Genomic DNA, 26,226 nt, shown 5'->3' with positions numbered 1-26,226 from the left:
CCGCGGAAGGTGTAAGAGAAAGCCACCAGTCACAAGTCGAGGAAGAGAAAGTTCTCCACCGGAAGCCAATGAGAAACCCGGGAAGAGTGCGAGCGCGAGCTCCTCGGCCAATCCCGGGCGAGGGCGAGGGCAGCCACCACAGCGATTCCGAATCCGGGGTCGGGGGCCCAGTGCGGATAGCCAATCCGAGCGCTTTGGAGGCGGGCCCCGGAGCCCGTCAGCCAATCGCGCGCGGGTGCGGGCGGGCGCGCGCGCGGCGGCGCTCGGGCTTATAGGGGCGGGGCGGCCAGCGCGCGCTCTCGTGGCCTCGGTGTCCCGGCGGCGCCAACCGAAGCGCCGCGCCCGCTGCCGACATGCTGCGCCGCGCTCTGCTCTGCCTGGCCCTGGCCGCGCTAACGCGCGCGGGCGCCGCCGCCCCGGAGGAGGAGGACCACGTCCTGGTGCTCCACAAGGGCAACTTCGAGGAGGCGCTAGCGGCCCACAAGTACCTGCTGGTGGAGTTCTGTGAGTGCCGCCGCCCGGGCCGGGCCGCCGCGGGGCGGGGACGGGGGGCGGGGGGCTCCAGGGCTCGGGAGGCTCCTCCGCGGGGCCAAGGCAGCCCGCGGAGCTGCTGTCAGCGTCCCGGGGCGCCCCTCCTGCCCGCGCCGGACCCTGGCGGTGGCCGCAGGCCCACGGCCGGCCCGTGCCTTCGTGCCTGATGTCCGCATGGCAGGGTCCCTCCGTTAGCCCGGGAGGACGGGCGGACCCCGCGCTGCCCTCCGGGACCCACCCCAGAGCGCGCCGCTCCCGGCCGCACCGCCTTCCACCGGCTTGTCACCAGCGTCCGGAAGCTTTGTTTGTGTTTGTGAGTGTTGACACCCCGTCTGGGGCGGCTGCTGACCTCGGGGGAGAGAGGCAGCTCCCGCCCCTAAACTCGAGTCTGGGGCAGGTGCGCCCGGACGAGGCTCGCGCTCGCGACGGGTCTGGCTACGTGGACAGGCGTTGCGGCGCTAGCTTCTTGGCCTCCCTGTGTTCCCAGAGGGCAGTCCCAGGGACACGGCTGCCCTTGCTGCCTGCAGGTGATAGGAAGGCGCCCCTCGTCAGGCTGGCCCCGGGCTGGCTGTGAGAGCAGCGGGGGTGTTGGTGTCGGTTTGCCGTTCGTGGCCTCTGTCCCGATGTTGCCTAAGAGCATCGGGATATCAGCTCAGCTGTGTGTGTTCACAGGGGGTTATCTTGGTGAGGAGATAAGGCTTTTATGGAAGGAGGTATGGCGGAGAAGGCACGGGGAGCCGTGCAACTTGGTCAGGGCCGCCTTCTAGCACCCCGTTTTCTTTTTCAGATGCCCCTTGGTGTGGCCACTGCAAGGCTCTGGCCCCTGAGTATGCCAAAGCTGCTGGGAAACTGAAGGCAGAAGGCTCGGAGATCAGGCTGGCAAAGGTCGATGCCACGGAAGAGTCTGATCTGGCCCAGCAGTATGGTGTCCGTGGCTACCCTACGATCAAGTTCTTCAAGAACGGAGACACAGCTGCTCCCAGGGAGTACACAGGTGCGACTGCCACGCCGCCCGTAACTGCCTGCAGGCCGTGGAACGTGCCTGAGGGGCGGGGACGGGAACCCATCCTCGGTCCAGTTCAGCCTCTCAGGCTCTCATGAGGAGTGTTCTCCCATCCCTGCAGGACCTCGTGGGTGGGGAGGGACAGCCGTCAGGGGTGGATAGCAAGCTGAGGCCTGTCGTAAGGTTGACCAGTGAGGAGAGGAAGGCTGGGGCCCTTGGGACCACACGGAGCGACAAGTGTAGTGATGGCACTCGGGTGTGCCAGCCGCCAAGCCTCGTGCCGCCGAGTGACAGGCCGGCATCACTCACCTGTGTGGCGGAGCTCTGTGCGGCAGGAGCCCTCGTGGCCAGCCGCCTCTGGGGCTGCCTCCTGGGGCTGGGCCCCTCTGGGGCCTGGTAGGTCCTGACGAGAGGAGAGACTTTTGTCTACAGAACCGGTTCTGTGGCTCTCGTGTCAGAATGCTCTGGAGCAGCCTAGTTAATCCTGACGCCAGTGACTCTGGTCTCCTTCCCAGGCTGCTGTTTTATTGTTCCCACATTCACTTGTGTTCACTTTGGAACAGGAAGCGCGCAGCTCCCATGATCCCATCACTGACACGTAGCTTTGGCGAAGGAGACAGCTCCTCTTAATTCCACCTGTAACTGATGACTCAGCTCTGAGTTGCCACTTAGGAGAATCCTTTTAATTGTGAGCTTCCGCAACTTCCTCACGTTGGACCAGGTAGCCAAACTGAGGGGAGAAAGTGATTGGCCTCAGTCTCAGGAGGAGCAGACTTGTAGCTTTTCATTTTATCTGCCCTGGGTGGTACGCAGGTGCAGGATCGCTCTCGCCTGCTAGGCTGGGAGGCTTGTGGGGTAGGCCACCCCACAGACAGGGACACCTGAGCGGCCTGGGTGCCCAAGGCCAGCTGGAGCTCAGCCTGTTTTCACAGGGAAAGCTGGTGTTCGGCTGGCTTACTAACCAGCCTTTTTTTTTTTTTTTTTTTTTTTTAAATTCTATTACATCTTTAATTAAGCCGAGTGAGGTCACTGGGGGAAAGTGTATGTGTGTGTGTTTAATGAGTTTAAATTCAGGGAAATTCAGAAAATGCAGAGGGACCGGAGAAGGAAAATGAATTGTCCCGCTACTGCCCAGAGGTGGGCACTGCCTTTCCCCTGCTCCAGACGCCATCAGAGCTTCTCAGGTGCACAGAACAGGCTTTATTTAGCCCTAGGATTTGCACAGGTGTGTGGAAAGAGGCAGCGAGCTCAGAGGAGAATGGCGGGGAGGGTGGGCCCTGGTTTTCAGTGGAACCGCATGTGTTTGGACACAGCCGGCAGAGAGGCCGAGGACATCGTGAACTGGCTGAAGAAGCGCACGGGCCCTGCTGCCACCACGCTGCCCGACGGGGCCGCTGCAGAGGCCTTGCTGGAGTCCAGCGAGGTGACCGTCATTGGCTTCTTCAAGGTAGAGGCTTTGGAATTTCATCTCGGGGCCTTCCCCCTCTACCCCCCCCACCCCCCCGTCGTGGGAGGAGGGCTCCCCGTGGCCTGGGCACCGCGGTCTGTCCTGCTGCTGACCCCGGCAGGGATCCTCGGTGTCAGGGTGCGTGGCCACCTCTGCTTCTTCTCCTCTGTAGAACGTGGAGTCGGACTTTGCCAAGCAGTTCCTGCTGGCGGCAGAAGCCATCGATGACATACCTTTTGGGATCACATCCAACAGTGATGTGTTCTCCAAATACCAGCTGGACAAGGACGGGGTTGTGCTCTTCAAGAAGGTGAGTGGCCCTCCTGCGGCCCCGCCCCGGGCGGTGAGCTGCTGCGGCGGGGGCTGCTTTCCTTACTGCTCCCAGCGCTTGAGGACCTTGCCCGGGCAGCGCCGCGCCGCCAGCTGGGCCTACCGAGGGCCCGTCGTGCAGCGTCAGATCATAGGAGCCGCTTAGACAACGGCCTTCAGACTTTGCGCCGTGGGCCCTTTGCTCTGGGTTGTGTGGCAGCTCCGGGGCCGTGTTTCAAGCACAGCCGCTCTGCAGGGTTAGCTCTTCTCAAAGAAACTGGTAAAACACATGTAGCAAAGTGTGCTATTTTAACTGGTCCTGAGCATAGGATTGTAAGTCCGTGGCGTTACTTAACGTGGACACTGCCATGTGAAGCGCGCTCCCGTTTGCTCACCAGAAACGGACTCGGGAGTGTTGGCTCTTGGGAGAGCGTCCCCACCGCTGGCCCAGCCCGGCCTCCACAGTGTGGCGAGCACGGGTCCGGGGCCACGTGCCTTTCGGTTGCCGGCACCGTTGCTGGGACGTGGCCTGGCTCACGTGGGCAGCGTTACCATGGGGTCACAGGAGTCTCTTGATTTTTGTTTTAGCCACTAGACAGCCAGGTGGGCTGGCTGAACCCCCGTGATTTCGGAGCACAGCTGTCCTGCGCTGGCCGGTAGTGTGTCCGCGCCGTTCCGATGGCACAGGCGGTGGGAAGGGAGAACGAGCCAGGAGAGTGGGGACAGAGGCATGTCGTCGGGGGTGGAGATGGGGCCTCTTTATCCTGGTTAGTCCGCGTGGGAGGAGGGCAGGTTTAGAGCTCCAGCAAAGCAATACAGCGTGTGCTCAGAAGGGCCGGGCCCTGGGCTGGGGCCACCCTGTGTGTGCACCCCGTGGGGGGGCAGCCGGGCCGCGGTCAGCTCTCTGTGCTCACTCCCGCATCTGACGCCTTGCCAGGCACTGGCGGGGGGGGCGAGGGTGTCTCTCAGCCGCGTGCCGAAGGACCGGGGACACCCAGGCTCGGGGTGGCTTTCTTCCAGTGTCCTTGCCATCCCGCTGTGTCTGTAGTCCGTCCTTTCTCAGAACTCCAGACGTCGTCTTCACTCTCAAAGGGAGCAGCGTTGCTAGATTAGCCAGTAGTCATCGCCCGGGGGCCCAGGAAATCCCAGTCACGTGTGTGATGGGGGGAGCCCATGGGAGCCCCTGGGGGTGTGGGTGAGGTGGGCCTCTGGGGGTGGTGAGAGTCCTAGGTCCTGAGGTTGAGGCTGACAGAGAAAGGAGTTTCTCTGAGGCCACCGAGAGCCGTACACCCTCCTGCGTCCACACAGTGCTCCCCTGTCACCCCGAAGATCCAGAGCACCAGTTTTCACGGAGGACCCTTGGTGCTCATGTGTCCCTGAAGGTCTGCAGAGGCTCCACGTGAGCGTGGCGGGTGGGCTGACTGCCGTGTACTTCCTTCCTGTGGTCCGTGCTTGCCGGGCACAGCCGACCCCCTTGGGTCTGGTGCCGGCTGGGGGGACTTGGTGCTGTGCAGGTGAGTGGTGGCCACAGCCGCAGTCCCGCAGGCCGCACCACGGCCAGGAGGGCGGAGGCTCAGGTCCAGCTCCCGAGTTCGTGCCCTGCTGCCTCCCCTCTTCCCCGCCACCATCCGGTTCATTTTCCCAATCTTTGCTTGTCCCCCTTCGTCCAGGCTGTTCAGCCCAGTCCCTCCGAGTGCGCTGGGTCTTCCTGTCTGCCCGGGGCCGTGAGGGGCGGCCTCGCTGAGCCGGGCACCTCCCCAGCAGGACAGGGCAGGTGGGCTCCCAGGAGTGGCCAGTTGCCACTCGCTGGAAGGATGGCGTTTTGGGTTGTGGGTCACTGCCGGTGGACGTTTGGTTTGAGAGCTACTTACTTTCTGTCTTTGTCACTGTTTCTTTTTTATTCTTTGAAGCTGCGGGGTCAGGAGTAGCTGTGGGGCTAGCCCTCTCCTCCACTGCCTGCGGCGTCGAGCCTTTGGGGACGTCTGTTGTCGGGGCCTGAGGGAGCCAGCCTCCGTTGCTGTCCCGAGCTGAGTGAGGGCGGGCTGGCTGCTTTTCCCCGAAGTAGACGTGAACGTGGTGGGATGTGGCACCGTCACTGAGAAGGTTGCGTCTCGAGACAGATGGCATGGGGCAGGGCTGTTGTTCGGGCCTCAGCGTGAAGTCGGGCAGACCGCTCACAGCGTGGGGGTGGACACAGTTGGACACAGTGCCTCTGTCGGGGCTCACGGCGCGCCTGGGCGAGCACGCCTGCTGGAGCCGGGCCTCCTGGCCGTGGCCTCTCTGCCCCCGTTCCCTCTCCTCTGCCCCGGGTTTGGGGAGGAGGAAGCAGGCTTCAGCTTCATCTGTGGGGGGGTTCCCAGGGCCCAGCCTCCCGTGCGGTCTGACGTAACAGCCGCTGTCGTCAGGCTGGAGCTCCGGCTCTGACGGAACAATGGCGGGAGCGGGGAGCGGCCACCTGCTCTTCTAGAAGTTCCTTTGGGGAAGCGTAGAGGGAAATGACTGGGAAGAAAAGGAGAGTAGTTTCTCTCCCTGGGTCTGATCTGGCAGTTCAGAGGGAATGACCGCAGGCTCACCTGTACCCTCACCTGGGCAGGCGCGGGCAGAGCATCGGCCCGTCTGCGTCTGGAGTGGTGTCTGCGCCGCCCCATCCAGAGCTGTGGCTTGGCTGCAGGGCCCCCCTGGGCCTCTCTGGGCAACAACCGCAGCCTTCCACCTTTGGGCCCCAGGACTCCTCAAACTCTTCCTGTTATCGGGGATCCAATCTGTGGTCGCAGATTATTCCTATTGATTTTTATTGGGTCAGAAATTAGAACTGAGAAGAAAAATTTTTTTTCAAATATTTTATTTATTGGACGCCTGGGCGGCTCAGTTGGTGAAGCGTCTGCCTTCAGTTCAGGTCATGATCCTGGAGTCCCGGGATCGAGTCCCGCATCAGGCTCCCTGCTCAGTGGGGAGTCTGCTTCTCCCTCTGACCCTCCCCCTCTCATGTTGTCATTCTCTCTCTCTCTCTCTCTCAATAAAATAGAAATCTTCAAAAAAAATTTGAGAGAGAGAGCGGCAGAGGGAGAAGGAGAAGCAGACTCCCCACTGAGCAGGGACCCCCAACGTGGGGCTCAATCCCAAGACCCCAGGATCGTGACCTGAGCCGAAGGCAAACGCTTAACCAACTGAGCCACCCAGGAGCCCCTAAGAAATGTTTTAAACACCTTGTTCATCCAGAGGCGCCTGGCTGGCTCAGTCGGTGGAGGGGGTGACTCTTGACCTCAGGGTTGCGAGTTCTAGTCCCAGGCTGGGTGTGGAGGCAACTTAAACCTCGTTCATTCAAATTAACAACAGTTGGGGCGCCTGGGTGGGTCCATTGTTAAGCGTCTGCCTTCGGCTCAGGTCATGATCCCAGGGTCCTGGGATCGAGCCCCACGTTCGGCTCCTTGCTCAGCGGGAGTCTGCTTCTCCTTTCCCCTCTGCTGCTCCCCCTGCTTGTGTTCCCTCTCTCACTGTCTCTCTCTGTCAAATAAAATCTTTAAAAAAAAATAAGTTATTTGTAATCACAAGTAACAGTCTTGTGAAAGTTGGTTTTTCCCAGATGACTGCAGCTGAGTGGTGAGAGTGTTCGCTTTCTGCCAGTCACTAACGTCTGCCTGGTGGAGGGATCCCTGGCTGACCTCCTGTCAGGACGTCCCTCATCACTCTGCTTCCATCCAAGGGCACAGCACGCTCGGGAGAGGGCGTGTTCTGAGCGTGAGCAGGAAACTGCAGCCGCTCTGAAAGGCCCCCGCTCTCCCCTTGGTGTCGCTGTTGCCTGGGGCCCGGGAAGATGCTGCTCTCTGCAGCCCTCCTCTGGCTGTGTTTTGTGGACAGAGGCATGTGGCTTCCTCCCCCATTGCTCTCAGAAGCCCGGACAGGAGGGTGGCTGTCAGACTGCCAAGCCGGGGGTGCTGAGGGAGGCTTTGGGAGCACCAAGGTGCTCATGGCCCTCTCTGCGTCCACAGTTTGATGAAGGCCGCAACAACTTTGAGGGGGACGTCACCAAAGAGAAGCTGCTGGACTTCATCAAGCACAACCAGCTGCCGCTGGTCATCGAGTTCACGGAGCAGGTGCGGCTCTCCTGTGGGTCCTGCGCCCTGAGGGGGTGGCCCGGGAGAGCCCCGAGGTCCCGGCCCCGGGACCCCCACATACGGAGTGTTGCATCGGTGGCCTCGTAGCGGTTGAGAGAATATCCTGTGCTCACGGCTCGGCTCACGGCTCACACCCGGTAACCTATGCTTATGACACAGACAGCCCCGAAGATCTTCGGAGGTGAAATCAAGACCCACATCCTGCTGTTCCTGCCCAAGAGCGTGTCTGACTACGACAGTAAGCTGAGCAACTTCAAGAAGGCCGCCGAGCGCTTCAAGGGGAAGGTGAGCCGCTCCCACGCCTGCTGCAGGGCAGCCCCAGGGCTCCCTCCGGCTCTCAGGACTGTCCCAGGGGGGCCCGGTGAGTGGGGACCAGAAACTACCTCAGCCCTCCGCTTGCCCTGCTTACCCTGCCTCTTCTGCCCCCAGATCCTGTTCATCTTCATCGACAGCGAGCACACTGACAACCAGCGCATCCTCGAGTTCTTCGGCCTCAAGAAGGAGGAGTGCCCCGCCGTGCGCCTCATCACCCTGGAGGAGGAGATGACCAAGTATAAGCCGGAGTCGGACGAGCTGACGGCAGAGAGGATCGAGGAGTTCTGCCACCGCTTCCTGGAGGGCAAGATCAAGGTGGGGGAGCTGCGTCCTGGCGTGGGGCTGGCCTGTGCTGGCCTCGGGGCCCTCAGGGTCCCAGGCTTCCTGTGGCCACATGTGGAGGATGTCTGTGCCTGAGTGGAGACCCCTGAGGACGGGGCCCCCTCTTGGTCCCCCTGCTTGGGGAGCGTGGAGCAGCCCCGACCTCGCGGGCACGGCCCTCTCCCGAGGTTCCGTGAGCAGTTCTTGTCCTCTGAGGACAGGTGGGGGCCCCAGCCATGGTGGGGGCCCCGAGGCCTGGTGGGGGCCCCAGGCGTCCGTGACCCTGCTCCGCCTGCCCTCCAGCCCCACCTCATGAGCCAGGAGCTGCCTGAAGACTGGGACAAGCAGCCTGTCAAGGTGCTGGTTGGGAAGAACTTTGAAGAAGTTGCCTTTGACGAGAAAAAGAATGTCTTTGTGGAATTCTGTGAGTGAAGCCCCTCCAGCTTCCCTGGTTTGGCCTGTGAGGGCGTGTGCGCTGGGGGCGGGCGGAAAGCGGCGCTGGGCTCGGCACCTCAGCACGGCTCTCTTTCAGATGCCCCATGGTGTGGGCACTGCAAACAGCTGGCTCCCATTTGGGATAAGTTGGGAGAGACGTACAAGGACCATGAAAACATCCTCATCGCCAAGATGGACTCGACGGCTAACGAGGTGGAGGCCGTGAAAGTGCACAGCTTCCCCACGCTGAAGTTCTTCCCCGCGAGCACGGACAGGACGGTGCGCCGCCGGCTTTGGGGGGGGGGGGTGTGCCACCGCCCGGCTTCCTGCCTGACCCTCCCTCTCCCTCTCCACAGGTCATTGATTACAACGGGGAGCGGACACTCGACGGTTTTAAGAAGTTCTTGGAGAGCGGTGGTCAGGACGGGGCCGGGGACGATGACGTGAGTGGGGGTCGGTGGGCGCCCTGGAGGGGCATGCGTGTGTACCTGGGCCGGGCAGAGCCACTCTCCCTGAGGAACACTCCGGGTGGAGGCCTTTAGAAGGGTCTTGAAATGCTGACGTCTGCCTGCAGCACCGTAGACTCGTCCCATCAGGCTCCCTGCTAGCTGGGACGCAGAAGCTCTTCCCCAGCCGGTTGGCTGAGGTGTCCCACCGCCCAGCAGCTTAGGCCTGTCCACGTCCGCCCTGGGCAGCCGGGGCGGTGCAGGGGGTCGTCCAGGCCAGAGCGTCTGCTGGGGTGGGGGCGGGGGCCGCCCGGAAGCGGCAGCAGGCCTGCCGAGGGAGCGCACGCTGAAGCTGGCGGGGTGGACCCGCTCGTGCTGCTGGGTCCTGGGGCTGTCACTGGCCCCACAGTCCCTGGAGGCTGGGGTCCTGGGCCCCCCTCCCACCCTGTCTTGTCTGCAGAAGCTCCCCTGCACATCTGCTCTTAGAGACCTGTGCGAATGGCCGGCTGGGTCCTGCCGTGCAGGCTGTGGGTGACGGGGCGGGCTGTGCCACTGGCCCGACCACACCCCCGCACGGCCCTCCCTGACGGGTTTCTTTGTGTCCTCCCTCCCCCACCCCAGGATCTGGAAGATCTGGAAGAAGCAGAAGAGCCTGACCTGGAGGAGGAGGAGGATCAGAAAGCTGTGAGAGATGAGCTGTGACCTGGGTGCCCCAGACACAACAGCCCCGCGGGCGGTGCGCCCCAGCAGCGCGGCCTCCGGAAGCCCGGGGACCCTCACAGGCAGGAGGGAACACCAACCGGAAATGCAGGGAATTTTTCTGAAACAACACTTCATCCTAACACGTGTAAATTTAGACCCATCTCTTATTTCTGCTTTTCAATTTTTGGAAAGGGATTTCTCTCCAGGCCAGCTCACCTTGGTGGGCCGATTTTTTTTTTAAATTGTGATGTACTTTTTCGTACATGGTTTTGTCCAAAGCGCTCGTTAAAATGTCTTGGAATCTCATGCAGGTGAAGTCTCCTTCCTGTTAGGTTTATACTATCACTTTAAAAAATTCCATTTGTGGGATTTTGAGACATTTTTGGACGTCAGGGCCTCCCTGGAGACTCCTGTCCCCTGCGTGGGGAGGGGCCGGGCCAGGCTGGACGGGTCCCTCTCACCTCATGCCGGTGTCGCCGTGACGGAGCGTGGGTCTCACGTTGTTGGCTTAAATGGGGACACGGGGTCTCCGTCACAGGGGGCCTTGTACGACTGCAGGGGGTGGGGGGTGCCGGCTGAGCCCAGGACAGACCCGGGCGGCTCCCCTGCCTCCCCGAGCCAGGCCCCCCGGTGCTCTGTGACTTCCAGCGCCCCCGAGGCCTGCAGCAGGCAGAACCAGAACCCTCCATCTCCAGGCTGGGAAACGGCCAAGGGTGCTTGAGCCGAACCACGCGTGGGCTGTTCTTCAGCCATTTCTACCACGATATTGGAATTGAACACATTGGCCAAATAAAGTTGAAATTTTACTACCTCTTGTTGTCTCTGCTGTACGAGCTCTCTGGGCCACGGGGAATGGGCTGGGGTCAGGCCTCTCCTAGTCGGGGCACCTTGGATTGTGGTGCTTCCACGGGAGCCACAAGCGTGTCACGGGTCACCAAGCGCACACGGCCAGGCTGCTTCGGCTGGATGGGGATGGGTGTCCCGGTGCTGTCCCGGGGCATGTAGCGGCCACTATGTGGGTGCTGCTCCACGTTGCATCGGGACACGTGGTCCCACGTGGAGCCCGCCCAGCCAGCGCCCTGCCCTGTCTTCCTGCCACTGCAGGGCCTGATGAGAAATCGGCAGTGTGAGCTCAGGAATGGGTGAATTGAAAGCATTGCTACGCTTACCACCGAGCCTGCACAAATCAGGGTCACGTGTTAAATCACACAGGTTTTAAAATGTAATTTGAGGGGCGCCTGGGTGGCTCAGTCGTTAAGCGTCTGCCTTCGGCTCAGGTCGTGATCCCAGGGTCCTGGGATCGAGCCCCACATCGGGCTCCCTGCTCGGCGGGAAGCCTGCTTCTCCCTCTCCCACTCCCCCTGCTTGTGTTCCCTCTCTCGCTGTGTCTTTCTCTGTCAAATAAAATCTTTAAAAAAAAATAAAATGTAATTTGATTTCTAGAACCTCAGCTTGCTTGTAGTTCACGCTGAGAAAAGAACAATTGGAATTGGTTTTCCTACAGACAGGAAGTCTAGCTGCTGGGCTGGGCAGATGGCACTTGTGAGCCTGACTTAGTGACTCCTGGGGGCCCTGGGGAGCTTGGCGGCACCTGTCGGTCCCTCTTGAGAGCAGGACAGGAGCCCCGCACGGGGGCTGGCAGGACTCCCGTGGTTGCCCGACCATCGCCACCTGGGGCTTTGCATCTGTTGGTCTCTGAGCATGTCTACAGTGGCAGGTGGGACCGGAGGGCTGCCGGCTGACATCCTGGGAGGGAATGGACGTGGACATACAGTCCACCTTAGGTCAAGGACAGAGTGCACAAAGCTAGGTTTCCAAGGAGCCCTGCCTGCCACTGCACGAGTCCCACCAAACCCTCCAGCCCCGACTTGCCCCCAGAATAGGAAGGACACACGCGTTGCTCGATCCCCGGCCCCCCAGCTCTGATGCCCATGAACCGGTCGGGGCTTCCCGGGGCCGGTGCGCACCGGGAGACACGCCCGGAAGATGTGCTAGGAACGTGGTTCTCCCAGTGTTCTCTCCCAGCCAGAGGCCCAGGTGCCTGCCCTTGCCCTCCCTGCTGCCGGCAGCCCAGGTGAGCGGTCCACAGCCAGTGTGCCCGGAGGACCCAGCGTGAGCACCCCGGGCGGTGCCGGCCAGGCCCTCTGCCCCTCCTCCAGCTCAGTGGCCCTGGTCCTTGGGTGGCCTGTGCCGGCGCTGGCTTCCAGCTCGCCGCTCCAGGGTTCATGCGTGTGGTGCCGACACAATGAGACACGTCTCCAAGGAAAGGTGAGCTTGGGCACTTTAGCTTCTGTAGGAGGAGGATGGCAGCCCTGCCCTCCAAAATGTGAGCTGTTCCCCCCGGGGGACACACGGACTCCCGCAGAGGCAGCCAGCACAGGGCAAGGCCATCAGGAGTCACAGCTGGGGTGGGAGGCTGAGTCCCATCCTGTGCTCTCTGCCCCAGCGACGGGTGTGGGTGACCCTGAGGACCCAGAGAGCGGGGACCAGGCGCAGCTGCCCAGCACTGTCGTCATGTGTTCCGGGGGGGGCGCGGTGAGTCACCCATACCTTCCCTCTTTTGCAGAGGCAGCTGATTAGCACATTCCAGGGCCTGGATCTGCTGGGAGGCTGTGGGGTGGAGTCCAAAACCTAGCAGGGCTGGTGGATTAGCAGGCAACTTTGCACGCTCAGGGTGGTCAGTTAAGGCTTAACAGCCCGGGACATCCCAAACCTCCCTGTCTTCCTCTCCCCCTCCCTCCTTCTCTTCTGCTCTCTCCAGGTGCTTAGAAGCTTCAGTCCCGGAAGTGCACCAGCCCCTGGAGGTGCCCCGGCCTCAAAGCCTGCTGGCAGGGAAGGGGCCTGCTGTGGGCCTGCACCCATTCTCCTAACAGGCCCTCCGGCTCCTGGCTTCTGCTGGATGCAAAGCCTGACTAGTTGTGTTCCTTGGACTTTTCAGAGTGAGCTTTTTGGATTCATTGTCTTAGTTTGCTTTAGTCCTCTAGAAGGCAGAAGCCCAACATTGTACAAACCAGGTCACTCCACGAGTCCACGTGGGCGTCAGGGACCAAGCTGGATCAATACAGGTTTGGTTCCACTGTGGTCGCATGAGAGAGAGACTTTGCGAACAATCTCAGGTCAGATGCTCACCCCTGCTTCTGACGGAAGGTTTCCAAATGAGATGCCTCAGGTCATGCCCGTGGTTTAGAGGACAGTCCCATGTCCTCGCTAGAATAAAAAGCACATTAAGTACCTTTCAGGGGGTCTGTTGTGACTGGGGGGGCTCTGGGCACCCGTCCCTTCTCTGATCCAAATGGAAACGCCAAACCCACAAACCCCCAAGCTCTCAGCTCACCTTAGTCAGATGGACCAAGGGGTGCGTCATTGGGGTTGCCAACAGGCTGGCGCTTGGCCTGTCTCTAGCCCAAAGCCGGGTCACTCTCGGGAAGGGCTGCACCCTTGGCAGCCTCATCCAGGGTTCTGGGAGGGCAGACAGAACTTCCCATGACGCCAGAATAGGCAATCTTCTCATCAAAGGAAAGTTCTGTCTCCTGGAAACCAGCCAGAAGAAGCTACACTGACTCCTCCCAAGTGACCAGGAGTTAAGATCACCTGGCACCATCCTCTGAGCCCTGGAGTACAGGGACACTGGGCACCAGCCCTGTATGGGGGCCCTGGCAGGGCCTGGGCTGGGAGGGGGGTTCCCATGGGGCTGGACCGGCCAGCAGCAGGTGGGGGCTCTGAGGCAGGCTGGGGAACCCTTCTCAGGGCAGGGAGGCTGTCTTAGGCAGTGCCCTGTTTCTCCACAGCATTTGGCCCAAGGCTTTGCACCTAGAGGGTGTTAAATACATTTGGTGATTCGGTTTTGCTGGATCAAAACCAGCCCGGTGACGAAAGGCTGCTGGTAAGCAGGCTGCCTGCCCCTCCCAGTGCCCGTCAATCTGGGCTGTGTCCTCGTTCAGGACTTGGGTGAGCACCCAGGGGATCTCACCAATGTCACGGGTTGAACTGCATCCCTCCAATATTCCTGTGTTGAGGTGTTAACCCCCAGAACCTCAGACCGTGACCCTATTTGGAAATACAGTGGTCACAGATGTGATCAGTCAGGATGAGGTCATGCTGGCATAAGGAGACCCTAATCTGATGACTGGTGTCCTTATAATAGGGGAAATTTGGACACAGACACGCACGCGGGGAGAAGGCCATGTGGACGTGAAGGCCGAGATGGGGCGATGTGTCTACAAGCCAGAGAACACCCAGGACCACCACCAGAAGCCAGGACACGGGCCTGGAACAGATTCTCCCTCCGAAGGAACCAAGCGGCTGACACCGTGATCTTGGACTTGTGGCCTCTAGAACCACAAGAAAATAAAGTTTGTTTAAGTCCCCAGTCTGGTACTTTGTAACACCAGCCCTAACACGTGCTGCGGGGGCTGTCCCCGACGCTGCGGGCATGCTCCTGGGTGTGCGCGCCCATGTCTCCTGCCTCTTCTCTCCACTGAAGCCAAAGCCGCCTCCAGACGGTGGCTACAGCGGGGAGGCAGCTGCCGCTGGCTCAGCTTGCTGGGCATCTCCGTAGCACCCACTGGTTACGCTCTTACAGGCGTCTGGGCCAGCAGAGCGCGCCCCACGGGATATGATGGCCCATCTGGGGGAGCAGACTGGATGCTCTCTTAAGTGGGAGCACGTGTGCCCTTGGCAGAAAGTGGCAGGAGCCTGGAAGCAGGGGAAGGGTAGGGGGCGGGGACATGGGGCTGGAGGGAAACAGGGGCATTGTGGGGAGGGCTTCCTGGCGGGCAGCGTGGGCTGGGCAGGTGGGACCGGAGACATTTATTTAGATCCTAACCCGTGAAGTTTCTGAGGAGGAGGGCAGAGTGGCGCAGGCCCGACATAAGGTGACAAGTGACCGGGAGGGATGCGGGTAGGGCGGGGCCTTCTCTGGCAATGGTCAGGGCCCTGTGCCTCCTCCGCTGTGGGAAGCCCCCTTGCTTTCCAGGAGGTGGAAGCAGCCACCCTCACCAGACATCGTGGCCTTTTCCCTGAGTTTCCAGGCCTTGGGGAGATGCCTGGGCCCTCCCCACGACCTTGGTACCCACTCGCCTTCCTCAGGGGTCCTGTCCTTCTAGTGCCTTCTCCTACCTTCTATAAGGCACCTTCTAGGCCCAGCTGTGGGGCAGACAGCAGTGGCCGGGAAGGATCTGACCCCTTTGGCCGGGGCACAGCGACAGGTGGGCTGAAAGATGAGCCACTAAACATGATCCTGAGCGCAGGGCCGGAGCTGCTCCGTTTCACCCCTCCCGGCAGGAGCATGACTGCACAGCTTTATATAGCACCGCGGGTCCTATATAAGGGGGAAGTGCCCGGTCACAGGCAGCACAGGGGCGGCGCCGGCGCTGGAGGAGACTGCATGCGCTGTCCGAGCCGAGCCGGACACGTCCCTTCCCCGAGCAGCAGGGTCCCCACAAGGTGGACCCGCCACAGCACCCAGGATGCCCAGCAGGACCAGCCGCTACGCCAGATACAGCCCACGACAGCGGCGCAGGCGGCTGCTAGCCGATCGCAGCGTGCGCTTCCCCAACGACGTCCTGTTCTTAGACCACATCCGCCAAGGGGACCTGGAGCAGGTAGGCCGCTTCATCCGGGCTCGGAAAGTCGCCCTGGACACCATCCACCCCTCAGGTGAGTGCCTGTGGGGCCAGCGCAGTGTCTACGGGGTCAGGGGAAGGTCTCAGCCTTGACCCCTCCTGCCCTGCTCTGCCTTGCCCTGCGCAGGCCTGGCCGCCCTGCACGAGGCTGTGCTCTCTGGAAACCTGGAGTGTGTGAAGCTGCTGGTCAGGTACGGGGCTGACATCCACCAGCGGGACGAGACTGGGTGGACACCCCTGCACATTGCCTGCAGCGATGGATACCCAGACATAGCCAGGTGAGAGGCTTAGGCCAGGGGCTTCGTCCGAAATGCTCTGGCCTCAAGTGGCCTCCAGGATGTGGTCTCGAAAAGATGGCCCTGGGAGTACAGCTAAGAAAGAACCCTAAGAGCTTCTAGAATCTCCTTTCTGCCCTCTTCCCTAGAGCAAACTGGAAAAGTCAGCCATTGTTTCTGGAGGGTCAGGTTTCCTCCTCTTCACCCCTCCTGGAAAAATTTAAAAAAACTTGTACCTCAGGACTCCAGCCTGCGACCCTGGGGATGGGGTGAGAGCACCCTGCGGGCCACCTCCCCACTGCCAACCTTTGCACCCCAGGTACCTCATTTCCCTGGGGGCAGACAGAGACGCAGCCAACAACGATGGAGACCTGCCCTCAGACCTCATCGACCCAGATTTCAAGGACCTGGTGGAGCTCTTCCAAGGGACCAAGATGGACTGAGCCCAGCCCTGCCCTCCCAGGGCTCTGGCCCTCCCTAAAGTAGTTGGGTGCCCACCTCCCCCAGGTGCTTGGACCTGCCCCACCGGTAGGGCAGGCAGGCGGCCAGGACCCCCGTACCTGGGCACAACCCCCACCCCCCACACTTCTGGCCTGGCTTTTTCTCCAGGTGAATTTTTTATTGTGACACTTTTTACTTTTTCAATAAACGTCATTCCCTAGCCCCTGGTGGTAGCCTGATTACTGGGGACGGGACCCTCCCAGTTCCCCCGCTTCCGGTGGTCAGCAGGCCCTGCTATCCATGCCAGGCTTGGGGGACCAGAGGACAGCGCCAGCGCAGGGAGCCAGAATCTCGGGGCTCCCGGCTCTGAGATCTCCGACCGCGCCAGCCCCGGACCCCCAGGACCCCGCCGTCCCCAGCCCCTCAGCTGCGCTCCCCAGGGCTCCGCAACCCCAGACACCGCCGCTTCCGGACCCCATCCCGCTGCCCCCGCGTTCCCTGACCCCGCCGGCCCGGTCCACGCCCTACTCCGCGTCACGCCGGCCCAGCACAACCGGGTGCGCCGGGACCGTAACCCACCCCACCGGCCTCAGGCCCCGCCCCCGAGGCCCCGCCCCCGCCGCCATGCGCGCGCCGGCCGTCACGTGGCCTTCACGCTCCCCGCGCCTGCGCACGCTGCGGTGACGTCACTTCCGGCCGGGCCCCAGCTGGCGGCGGCGGCGGTGGCCGAGCGGGCGAGGTGAGGCGGACGCGGGGGCGGGGGCGTGGGCGGGGGCGGGGCGGGCGCGGCCGGGATCCGCCCTGGCGCGGCGGCTGGCGAGGGGAGGGCCGGGGCGGGGTCGCGGAGGGCCGGGGGCGTGCGACCCGTTTGGTTCGCTGCGCCGGAGCCCCTGGGCCTGCTGGGGGGCGCGCATCCCGCCGCGGAGGGTGCGGCGAGGAGGGGGCGTGGGGACGTGGCGGGGCCGGTCCGCGCCGGGTCTGGGGACCGGGCGCCCCATATCCCCCGGGGAGTTGGGCTCGGAAGGAGCAGCCAGGGGCCCGCCCTTTTCAGTCTCTGAAGCAGCCGCCGCCGAGGTGGACAAATGTCCTGCGTTCCCCGTTTTCCAAAGGGAACATTCCTGGGGCTGCTGCTTGGCTCTTGGAACGCAGCTGGCCCGGCCCCCCCGCAGTTTTTCCTTCTTTCCGTTATCCAGCCTTTCCCACAGTCCCGGCCTCCGCAGGCCAGGTGGTGCGGGGCTAGGTGCAGGGTGGAGAGGGAGTGAGATGGGCCCGGCCCTCAGGGAGCTAGCTCACTGGGCTGCAGGACCTGGTCCGCCCACGGGGGCTGCCACCGTTGGTGGTGGACAGAGTGCCACCAAGGAGTGCAGGGCCGATGGGGCGGAAGCCGTGTGTGTGTGTGTGTGTGTGTGTGTGCGTGTGCGCGCGCGCGCGCGCGCGCGCGCGCTGTTTCGAATTACAAAAGCAACCTGGGTTGTGACAAAGCTCAGGGGGTATGGAGGTGTACACATCCTGTCCTCGGGCCAGCCCCAGGTAGGCTTTCAAGAATAGGCGGTCTTTTAGCTGAATCTCAAGGATGAGTAAGACCTTATTGGGCGGAGGGGACACCTTGAGCAAGGGCCCCTGAGTGGGCAGTGGGGAGTAGCGAGTGAGTTCTGGGTAGAGAGCTTTTAGAGAGGAGTGGGGTGGGGAGGAAAAGGACAGGAGCCATGTCCGGCAGGACATAAGCTTGATTTGGGGTGAGCTGAGGGGATGGTGAGGTTTCTGGGCCAGGTGGTGGTGGGTGCGTGCACTCAGGGCTGTTGCTTGGGATGGGAGCTGCAGGAAGGAGGGCGAGGGTGCGGCACTTAGAGGTTTTGCCCCGGGGGTCTTCAGGGGAATGCCCCTGTTGGGTATCCAGTACAGCAGTATTCTGGCACCTGCTTGGTTAGTAGATTATTTTCTGGAAGTCTTAATGGCTGAAACTGTTGAGTACCGCAAACACACAGAGTATCATGGGAAAGTGGAATCTAAGAAAACATGAGTATCAGAAATTCCAAAGGAACACAGAACGACCATCATTTGCATCACTGATTCTAACTCCAGAATACTCATTGTCACTTTTCTGAACAATAGAGTGTCCTTTCCTCTCCTGTTCTTAGGCATATGGCTGTGTGTTGGGAAAGAGTCTGAGACTGGGGGACTGACGGCTGGGCTTTGGTTCATCCCATGCCCTACCTCCCCCCAGGAGGTCTTGGAAGGTCCTCGGTTCCTGTGCAAGAGCAAGGTACAAACCTTATCCATCTCGAGAGACTCCCTCCTTGTCTCTGAGCAGAACCGCATTGATGTCAGGGCTGTCCAGGGACCTGCCAAGGGGTGCCAGGAAGGGCATCGGCGGGCTCTGGGGTGCTCAGGTCAGCTGAGCTGTCTGGGCCTGGCCCTGCCTGCTGTGGCCCTGGAGGCCCAGATCCTGGGAGTCACTGGGGATTCAGACCCTCTTTGCTGGATGGCGACTGCTTGCTGTGGCTGGTGGCACTGCTGCCTTTTCACATGTCCTGGACATTCCTGGGCCTCCACCTCCCTGTGAATGGGCTGCCTCTGCATTTGGGGTGCCCAGCACTGTCCTAGACCGTGCTTCTCCCAGAAGTGCCCAGTGAGCATCCTTGGGGGCAGCTTTGGCTTAGATGAGTACTCTGAGGCCCAGAGAGGGAAGGGATTTCCCTGGGGGCAGCAGAGCAAGGATGGATGACCTCCAGCCACAGAATGGTTCTGGACCCTGCCTGCCGTGTGCCTAGCACGTAGCCACCAGCTGCCATGAGCTCGATAGCCGTGGACAAGGGTCAAGCCCTGCAGAGTGCACAGCGCGGGGGCAGCGAGTGGTTCTCTGTGGTGATGGCAGCTGGCACAGGTGGTTCTGATTCAGAGACTATGTTTGGGGGTGGGCTGCAGCCCAGCAGTCAGACACATCTGAAGGAATAGATTGGGCCAGGCTGAGGGCTTGATTGCATTAGAGGGTCCAGGGTGTGCAGAGCGGGGGAATTACTTGGGGAGGGGTGTCAGGATTGGGGTAGGGGGAATGGTGCAGGAGGCTGTGCTGTTGTTGGGGGGATGGTGGTCGGACAGGCGGTGGCTGGAAATGGGAAGAGGTAGCTGGAGAGCACACCGGAGGCTCTGGGAAGGATGGCCCTGGGCTTGCCGATGGTGGGATCGTGGGCTGAGGGGAGACCGTCGTTGCGTCATTAGATCTGAGACACCAGTGACTGAGCTGCCCTTCACATCATGGTCACCAAGACTGGAAGGATGCTGCAAACATCAACGTGCTGGTAATTGCCAGATGTGATCCTATTACCTTTTTTTTTTTTTTTTTACGATTTTATTTATTTATTTGACAGAGAGAAAGACAGTGAGAGAGGGAACACAAGCGGGGGAGTGGGAGAGGGAGAAGCAGGCTTCTCGCTGAGCAGGGAGCCCGATGCGGGGCTCGATCCCAGGACCCTGGGACCATGACCTGAGCCGAAGGCAGACGCTTAACGACTGAGCCATCCAGGTACCCCAGAGCTGGGGAAATAATTGTGCCTCTAGTCCTTGTGAGCAGAAGAGGGAAAGCAAATGAGGGGAAGGAGGGAGGTGGTTTAGGAAGCGGTGAAGGCCAAGTACTCTCTGACTGGGGCCTCCGGCCTGCCCTCCCCTAGGCTGCTGCCCCTGCCCCTCATCTGTGCACCAGGTCCCTATCCTGCTGGACTGGAGGCTCCGTGGTCCTCCATGGCTCAGCCTGTCTTGCTAGGTGTCCTTGGCACTCCTCCAGGCCCATGCCACTCTCCCCAGCACTCTGGTCACCTGGCCCCTCCACACCTGCCTCTTTCGTGGCCCTGCTCAGCACTTTCCCCCAGCGGTAAACACACTCAGATGTCCCTCTGCTTCAGCAGACATGCCCCGTGGTCATCCCGGCCTCATGCCTCCCTTCATAGCTGCTCCTCACAGACACGCAGACCTTGGCTGACTGCCCACTTCCTCGCCTTACTCCACTGAGACCCTTCCTGCTGAGGTCAGTGGAGATTTTGTCATGCTGGTCCAGTGGTTGCTTAGGTCCAGGTTGTACTCCAGCTGTCCCCTTAGATTTCTCCCGTCGGAGCCTCTGTGGTTGGCCCTCTGCTGGGGGTTGCTCCCAGTGGGCTTGTGTCCCCAGGCTTCCATCCTCTGTCCTTTTGGGTCAGTTCCTTTTGCTCAGCCTCAGTGCTGTGATTTGCCTGTGCTTGCTGTGGTTCGGGCTCCCAGCTGAGTCGTCTTCGGTGGCAGGAGCAGGCTCGACATACACCCCTTTCTTTAGTGGCTCTTCCTTTGGGTGCTTCTCTGGCCGCTCCCGTGCCCCTCCCAGCGGCTGCATGGCCCTTGTCTCGGGCACATACCCAGGACTGGGATGGCTGTCACTGTCAGGGGGTGCATATTGATTGCTTTTTTTAATGGAAACTTTTTTTGGCGTCAGGATTGGAGGCCCAATCACCATAGGAGGTGAGGAGGGTGAGTGAGTGGCAGGGCACTGTCCCTTCTGTCGAGCAGCAGGCCTCTGGCCTCTCAGGAGGCTTCTTCTCCAGGAGAAGCTTCCTGGTGCCGCTGAGTCCTGCCAGGTGGTGGGGTCTGGGGGCGGTGGGGCCAGTACAAGATGTTGGCGATAAAGGCCCAGGGAAGGCAGGCTGAGCTGGAGGGCGGGCTGGGAGGGCGCAGGGGTTTCTCCGGTCTGGGAAGACAGGCTGGTGGGACACAGGCTATAGCAGTCAGCCTGGTGGGCTATGATCTGCTGCTGGGAAAGGAGGCAGAAGGTGGCTCTTTTTTAAAATGTCATTTTATTTGTTCTTCAAGCCTCCAGCCTGTGAAAAGCTGCTGAATGTGTGATGTGAAGGCGCTTCCCTGTCCAGTTTGTCCAGGGTACCAGAAACCTGAACTGAAGTAGGATGTCCATACGGGAGGGCCTTTGTTGACAAATGTACAGGCCTGGGACAGGGACTTCATCGTGCTGCTGGTTTAGGCGGGAAGCCCAGTGGGCAGCGGGGCTGGGTCCTCAGTGTGGGGACCGAGTGCTCTGTGGGTCCGGGGCTCAGGTCACAGGCACAGCTCCTGCAGGCTGGCTACTCTGGGGCCAGCCCAGCTTAGGCCTGGGGTCTGCAGAGACAGAGAGGAGCAGGTGAGGTGTCTATGTTGTGTGCAGGTAGGGTGACGGGAGCCGAGAAGGGGTGAACACCTGAGTTAGCTGGAGAGGATGAGTAGGGGACCCTAAGATGAGGCCACATGCCCACAAAGGCTGGGTGATCTCCAGAGGCTGCCCTGCGGGGAGAGGCCCACAGCAGGGCAGGTGAGGTGGGGAGGGCAGGTGCCCTGCAGCAGGGGCCTCTGGATTGAGGAGGACAAACTGCAGGAGGACTAAGAGCACCTGGGCAGGAGGAGAGGCAGGCCTGGCTGAGGGCAGGCAACGGCTGGCCGGTCCTCGTGGTCTCTCCATCCTGTCGTGTGTCACATAACTGGAGCTTTCTACCTTGTCCCACTGCTGACAGCCCCTTGAGTGTCCCAGGGTGTCCTTAGGCCAGAGAGGGCTTTCCCTCTGCTTGAGTGTTCGGGGGGCTGATGTCTGGGAAAGAGGACCATGGGCAGTGAGACCCCTGAGTTCAAGGAAGGAGAAGTCCCTTTGTGAGGGGCTGGGTTTCTGCAGGGTGGGGTGGGGTGGGACATGGGCTGCTGTGTGTCCTCCAGGAAGCTGGTTTTATGCTCTTTTGTGCTGCTTGTCTTGCTCCCTGGGCTTGTGTTTATCTGTGCAGGTGTTCAAAGGCTGGATCCTTGATGACATGACTGAATAAACCAGAGAGCAAGGACCCACAGCAGCCCACCCTTCTGGCCCTCTGGGAAGGGCTGCATCTCCATGCTCTGGGCTCCAGGAGGGAGGGGGGCAGAGGCTCTTGTGCTCAAGACCTCCCTCCCACTGCCCCCGGTACCTGGGGTCATCTGTTCTGGGGCCAGGCCTGGGACTGGCCCTGTGTAGGCGGCTTCCTTACTCTGTGCTCTGTTGTCAGCCAGAGAGAGGGGACAGCGTTCCCTAGCTAGTTTGAGACTGAGCCTAAAAATACCGACCCCCAGGACGCCTGGGTGGCTCCGTTTTTATGCGTCTGCCTTCGGCTCAGGTCATGATCCCAGAGTCCTGGGATCGAGCCCCACATCAGGCTCCCTGCTTAGTGGGGAGCCTGCTTTCCCCTCTCCCTCTGCCTGCCACCCACCCTGCTTGTGTTCTCTCTCTGACAAATAAATAAATAAAATCTTAAAAGGAAAAAAAAATAATGCCCCCCCCCGCCCCCCAGGGCTATAAAATCTGAGCTGACAGAGAGGCTGTAACAGGCAGCACCCTGGGGTCTTGGTGCCTGGGTCAGGCCCAGGAGCTTCTTGCAGGCTCACACTTTCCCTCTAGCCTCCTGCCCTGTTGGGTCCTATCCAGGGCCCTGACTCGCTTGTGCCCTGGCCTCCAGGACCAGGAAGCTGGGCAGGTTCCCTGCACCCCCTGGGCCTCATACTCTTTTGGGCTCCTCACCACGAAGTCCGTCCCTGTTTTATAGATGGGAACCAGGCTCAGCGGAGACAGCACGCCAGGCCCTGCACGCAGCGGGGGCAGAGTCAGGGTTCACTGGGGCGCTGCAGCTCTCCCCTGCAGGCCCAGACTTCCCTGAGAGGTGTTCCATGACTCTGGAAAGGGAATCTGGGCACTGCTGCTGGTGCCATCCCAAGCCACCTGACGGGGGGGAAGGGGCTCCCTGGGTGGCGGTGGTCCAGAGGCTGGGGGCTGCCTGGAATGAAGGTGCTCTGAGTTCAGGGGCAGGTTGCTGGCCCCCAGCCTCCATCTGGTTGACTTTGCCTGGATTGTGGCTGGGCCCCACCCCCGAGGGGATACCCGGTAGGCAATGAGCCCACAGCAGTTTGGCGTCGCTTGAGGGAGAAGGTGGGCCCCACGCCCCTTCCCACTCTGAAGCCCCCACGGAGAGGGTGACTCTGTCCCACTCCCAGGGTCTGGGCTTCCCTTTTAGAGGCCGAGGGGACCCGCCAGTGGAGCGCAAGGACCAGACACTCCCGCAATGACCAGGTGGGTCTTAGGCAGTGGAGTGGCCTCCCCCGGGGGGGCAGGGGGTGGGCCCCGCTCTGTCCGCATCCCTTCCTTACATGTTGCCCCCCCCCCAGTTCCCCTGTCTCCAGAGTTGTCTACAACGGCAAGAGGAACAGTAGCCCTCGCTCTCCCCCCAGCAGCAGTGAGATTTTCACCCCAGCCCATGAGGAGAATGTGCGCTTCATTTACGAAGGTACGTGGGGCACCCCCAGCCAGGACTGGGGCTCCGAGAAACTCCCTGGAGCCCCCCTCCTGCCGTTCCAGGGTATAGGCTCTCCCCCCGCCTTTAGGGGCCGTGTCTGGTGAGGAGGCCCAGTTCTGGTCATGGGGGGCAGGCAGCTCCGAGGGGAGGAAGCATCGGAGCGGGTCAGGTTGACTCCCGGGGGGAACCGCTGTGGAAGACGCGACGGTGGTGCGCTCCGGGAGGACCCGGGCGTGTCGAGAAGTGGTGTGGCCGGGGTGCGTGAGCATGCGTGCACCCGTGTCCGTGAGTGACACGTGTGCCCGGAGGTGGGAAAGGAGGGGCGCCTGAGCGGAGGATCGAGAGCTGATGGGTCCCACGTGTCTCTGTGAGTGCAGCCCTAGTCATGGTGCAGACAATGACAGGCCTGCTAAGAGCCAAGTCAGGGGGGCAGAGAGCAGAAATGGGGTGCTCTGAAGACAGCCTCAGGTCAAGAGCAGGCCAGGTGGGGGCTGAAAGCCGTGAAGGAGGGGGCTGGGGGATGGGGGACGGGCTACCAGGATGCTCTGAGGGCTGGGGAGGGATGAGGGCACTGATCACTTGGATTCTGCCTGACTACCCAGCCATGCTGGGGGCTCTGACGCCACCCCCTTGTTTTTCGCAGCCTGGCAGGGCGTGGAGCGAGATCTGCGGAGCCAGATGTCAGGCAGCGAGCGGGGCCTGGTGGAGGAGTACGTGGAGAAGGTCCCTAACCCCAGTCTGAAGAGTGAGTAGAGGAGATGACCTAGGAGGGAGGGGCTGGCCAGGGGGCTGTGCTGGGGGGAGGGCTGGAAGGCAGTGTGGCAGAGTGGACCAGGTCCCAGGGCTTCCAGGGGCAGGTGCGGGATGGGGGGCCCAGACCTTGCCTCTCCATCCATGCCACCACTGAGCGCTCTGTCCCCTGACAGCCTTCAAGCCCATCGACCTGAGTGATCTGAAGCGCCGGAACACGCCGGACGCCAAGAAGTCCTGAAGCGCGCGGTGTCCCTCCCCTGGCCTCTGGGAGACCCAGGCGCCGCCTGATGTTGGTCTCCTGCGGGTTCGGTCCTGGGAGGGGGAGGGGCTGTAAACCCCAGGACCAGGAGGGGCGTGATTGATGGCCAAGGCCTGCCCTTCCTCCCCGAGCCCCCTCCTTTCTTTTCAGGGGGTCTCAAGCTGCCCTGTCACTGGGGGTAGAGGGGTTTGGGCCCTACCAGCCCCTGCTCCCCCCGGAGTTGCATCTCTGGAGCGCCTGCTCTGCCTGCCCTCACCCCAGGGCCTTGACTGACTCCTCTCCACTTCCCACTACCTTCCATTGTCCCCACCTCCTGACTGCCCCCCCAGCCACTTCCAAGGTCAGGAGGGAGACGGGGGGCCTCTGCTGTCTCCCAGGCTGGTGGGACTGGGCTTGTCCGTGAGGTGGCCAGGAGGCAGGAGGCGGGCGGCCCCTCCCATACCTGTTGTGTATCCCCCACCAAGCCCCGCTGCTTTTCTGGGCTGGACACCTTGGGGAGCGTCTAATTCTTCACCCCGCTGTCCAGCCTGGCCCCTTCCTTCCCTGCATCAGCTTCGGGATGGCACCAGCTCTCCAGGCCTGGGATGCCACCGAGCACTCCCTCACAAAGGGTCTTGGGCAACCAGGCCTAGCCCCTTGCTGTCTGCGGCCCTGTGGCCACAGCAGTCCCCTCGGGCAGGGGCATGAGGTCGACCCTGGCCCTGTACCATGTGCTGGGATGGTCACCAGGGTCCCCTTTTCTTCCTGTGTCCTCTAAAAGCCAAGTGTCTGTGACTGGAGCCCAAGGACCAGTGAATAAAGGCAGGTGGCGTTGGATCGGCCCCTTGGTCTGTCAGGCCCCTGTCCCGGCAGCCTACGCAGGGCTGAAGATCCAAGGTCAGACCCCTGAACCCAGAAATTCCGTCGGATCCCTGGGTTCCTTGAGTGGGGCTCAGGCCTTGGGGGGGAGGTGCAGTGGGAGGTGGAGGTGGGGATTTCTGGAGGAGAGAGGCTGAGGTGGCTCTCCTGTGCTCTTTAGGGGACCATTGCCTTAGGGGTGGGGGCCCTGGAGGCAATAGCCTCCCTCTGCAGCCCTGGACCTACACACTGGACCCAGGGGGGAGTGGCATCTCCGCCATTCAGATGAAGGGGTGGCCGCTGGGGCCTGAGAGAGACCCTAGTGCATTTGACCTTCAAACCTGGAAAGCCCTGGTAGGCCAAGCCCAGAGACGCCAAACTGGAATTTATTTTGGGAACATCCTTTCCTGGAAGAGTATTCTGGGGCCTACAGGTGACTCCAGGAGGCATCTTCTTCGGGGGGGGCTCCCCAGGGACAGGGCACGGGAAGGACAGGTCATGTAATAAGCAGCCGCCTTGGCTTGCGGCCAGCGGGTGCTGGTGGTGCAAGGCCCTGAGCCAAGTCTCTAACCACGTGGCCTGTCTGCTCCCGGGGACCTGTGGCGTGTTTGGCCGAGGCATTTGAATGCCCGCGGCTACCCTCCCTGGCCTCCTGCACTAGCAGTGATAGCCGGGGACCTGTTCACCCGACCATCACTGTGTGGCCCACAGGAGATTCCTCAAGGGCTTTTCACTCCGGGTCCCTGCCAACTTAGCTTTTGTGTGAAATGGAGGCCCTCAGCTTGTGGTCTTTCTGCCAAGACCACCTCGGAGGTGGGAATGTGGTGAAGAGGCCACATGCTAGGAGGGAGGGTGGAGCTCAGATGGGGGCACTGGAGGTGGAGGCTCTGGGGGCAGGAAATGGGTGGGGGTGGATGGAGGCATGCTGGCTGGGCGTGGAGCCATCCCTTCCCTAACTTGGGGTCCATGTGTCCCATTTGGAGATTTTGCCTAATGGGTGAGGACTCTGAGCGGTCATAAAGGGGGTCTTGGGGACCAGGGGGAGGGGGCAGAAATGGGGTTGGGGGGATGCTAGCTAATGGGGAGGTCCTCCCCGTTGG

At 61.5% G+C, this 26,226-nt stretch overlaps 3 protein-coding genes and 1 long non-coding RNA gene across 8 annotated transcripts; all 4 read left to right on the top strand.

Moving 5' to 3' along the window:
- Positions 1-280: 280 nt before the first annotated feature.
- On the top strand, positions 281-10,435 carry P4HB (prolyl 4-hydroxylase subunit beta). Its single transcript, XM_036093927.2, has 11 exons — positions 281-504; positions 1,319-1,525; positions 2,848-2,981; positions 3,154-3,291; positions 7,280-7,384; positions 7,565-7,690; positions 7,835-8,035; positions 8,345-8,465; positions 8,574-8,755; positions 8,833-8,919; positions 9,544-10,435. Exons 1-11 carry the CDS (start codon positions 354-356, stop codon positions 9,622-9,624), a joined length of 1,533 nt encoding a protein of 510 aa, XP_035949820.1. The 5' UTR covers positions 281-353; the 3' UTR covers positions 9,625-10,435.
- Positions 10,436-11,802: 1,367 nt separating this feature from the next.
- On the top strand, positions 11,803-13,989 carry LOC144381036 (uncharacterized). The gene is made up of 3 exons (XR_013445448.1): positions 11,803-11,892; positions 12,386-12,563; positions 13,769-13,989. It is a non-coding gene; the product is annotated as an uncharacterized LOC144381036 (long non-coding RNA).
- Positions 13,990-14,485: 496 nt separating this feature from the next.
- On the top strand, positions 14,486-16,184 carry PPP1R27 (protein phosphatase 1 regulatory subunit 27). Its single transcript, XM_036093942.2, has 3 exons — positions 14,486-15,282; positions 15,376-15,526; positions 15,843-16,184. The coding sequence occupies exons 1-3, from the start codon at positions 15,093-15,095 to the stop codon at positions 15,964-15,966; spliced, it is 465 nt and encodes a 154-aa protein (XP_035949835.1). The 5' UTR covers positions 14,486-15,092; the 3' UTR covers positions 15,967-16,184.
- Positions 16,185-16,617: 433 nt separating this feature from the next.
- Positions 16,618-25,110, top strand: MCRIP1 (MAPK regulated corepressor interacting protein 1). Of its 5 annotated transcripts, XM_036093991.2 has the most exons (7): positions 16,618-16,703; positions 18,103-18,227; positions 19,184-19,263; positions 22,999-23,054; positions 23,150-23,268; positions 23,921-24,022; positions 24,204-25,110. In XM_036093991.2, exons 4-7 carry the CDS (start codon positions 23,047-23,049, stop codon positions 24,266-24,268), a joined length of 294 nt encoding a protein of 97 aa, XP_035949884.1. In that variant the 5' UTR covers positions 16,618-16,703; positions 18,103-18,227; positions 19,184-19,263; positions 22,999-23,046; the 3' UTR covers positions 24,269-25,110. The 5 variants fall into 5 exon arrangements, with proteins under 5 accessions (XP_035949884.1, XP_035949891.1, XP_035949914.1 ...); XM_036093998.2 differs by lacking the exon at positions 19,184-19,263; XM_036094021.2 differs by lacking the exon at positions 19,184-19,263 and having other exon boundaries at positions 22,979-23,054.
- Positions 25,111-26,226: the final 1,116 nt, after the last annotated feature.

This window comes from Halichoerus grypus, chromosome 2 (genome assembly GCF_964656455.1).
Source record: "Halichoerus grypus chromosome 2, mHalGry1.hap1.1, whole genome shotgun sequence".
Taxonomy (NCBI): Eukaryota; Metazoa; Chordata; class Mammalia; order Carnivora; family Phocidae; genus Halichoerus; species Halichoerus grypus.
The sequence above is the reverse complement of the archived record's forward strand: the minus strand, read 5'-3'. Positions and strand labels throughout refer to the sequence as shown.

Bases quoted from the DNA above. Each gene is read 5' to 3' on its own strand.
- PPP1R27 (XM_036093942.2), top strand. From the start codon at position 15,093: ATGCCCAGCAGGACCAGCCGCTACGCCAGATACAGCCCACGACAGCGG. The intron at 15,283-15,375 runs GTGAGTGCCTGT...TGCCCTGCGCAG, and splicing joins GGACACCATCCACCCCTCAG to GCCTGGCCGCCCTGCACGAG. The intron at 15,527-15,842 runs GTGAGAGGCTTA...TTTGCACCCCAG, and splicing joins GGATACCCAGACATAGCCAG to GTACCTCATTTCCCTGGGGG.
- P4HB (XM_036093927.2), top strand. From the start codon at position 354: ATGCTGCGCCGCGCTCTGCTCTGCCTGGCCCTGGCCGCGCTAACGCGC. The intron at 7,691-7,834 runs GTGAGCCGCTCC...TTCTGCCCCCAG, and splicing joins CCGAGCGCTTCAAGGGGAAG to ATCCTGTTCATCTTCATCGA. The intron at 8,466-8,573 runs GTGAGTGAAGCC...GCTCTCTTTCAG, and splicing joins GAATGTCTTTGTGGAATTCT to ATGCCCCATGGTGTGGGCAC.
- MCRIP1 (XM_036093998.2), top strand. The intron at 23,269-23,920 runs GTACGTGGGGCA...TGTTTTTCGCAG, and splicing joins TGTGCGCTTCATTTACGAAG to CCTGGCAGGGCGTGGAGCGA. The intron at 24,023-24,203 runs GTGAGTAGAGGA...GTCCCCTGACAG, and splicing joins CCCTAACCCCAGTCTGAAGA to CCTTCAAGCCCATCGACCTG.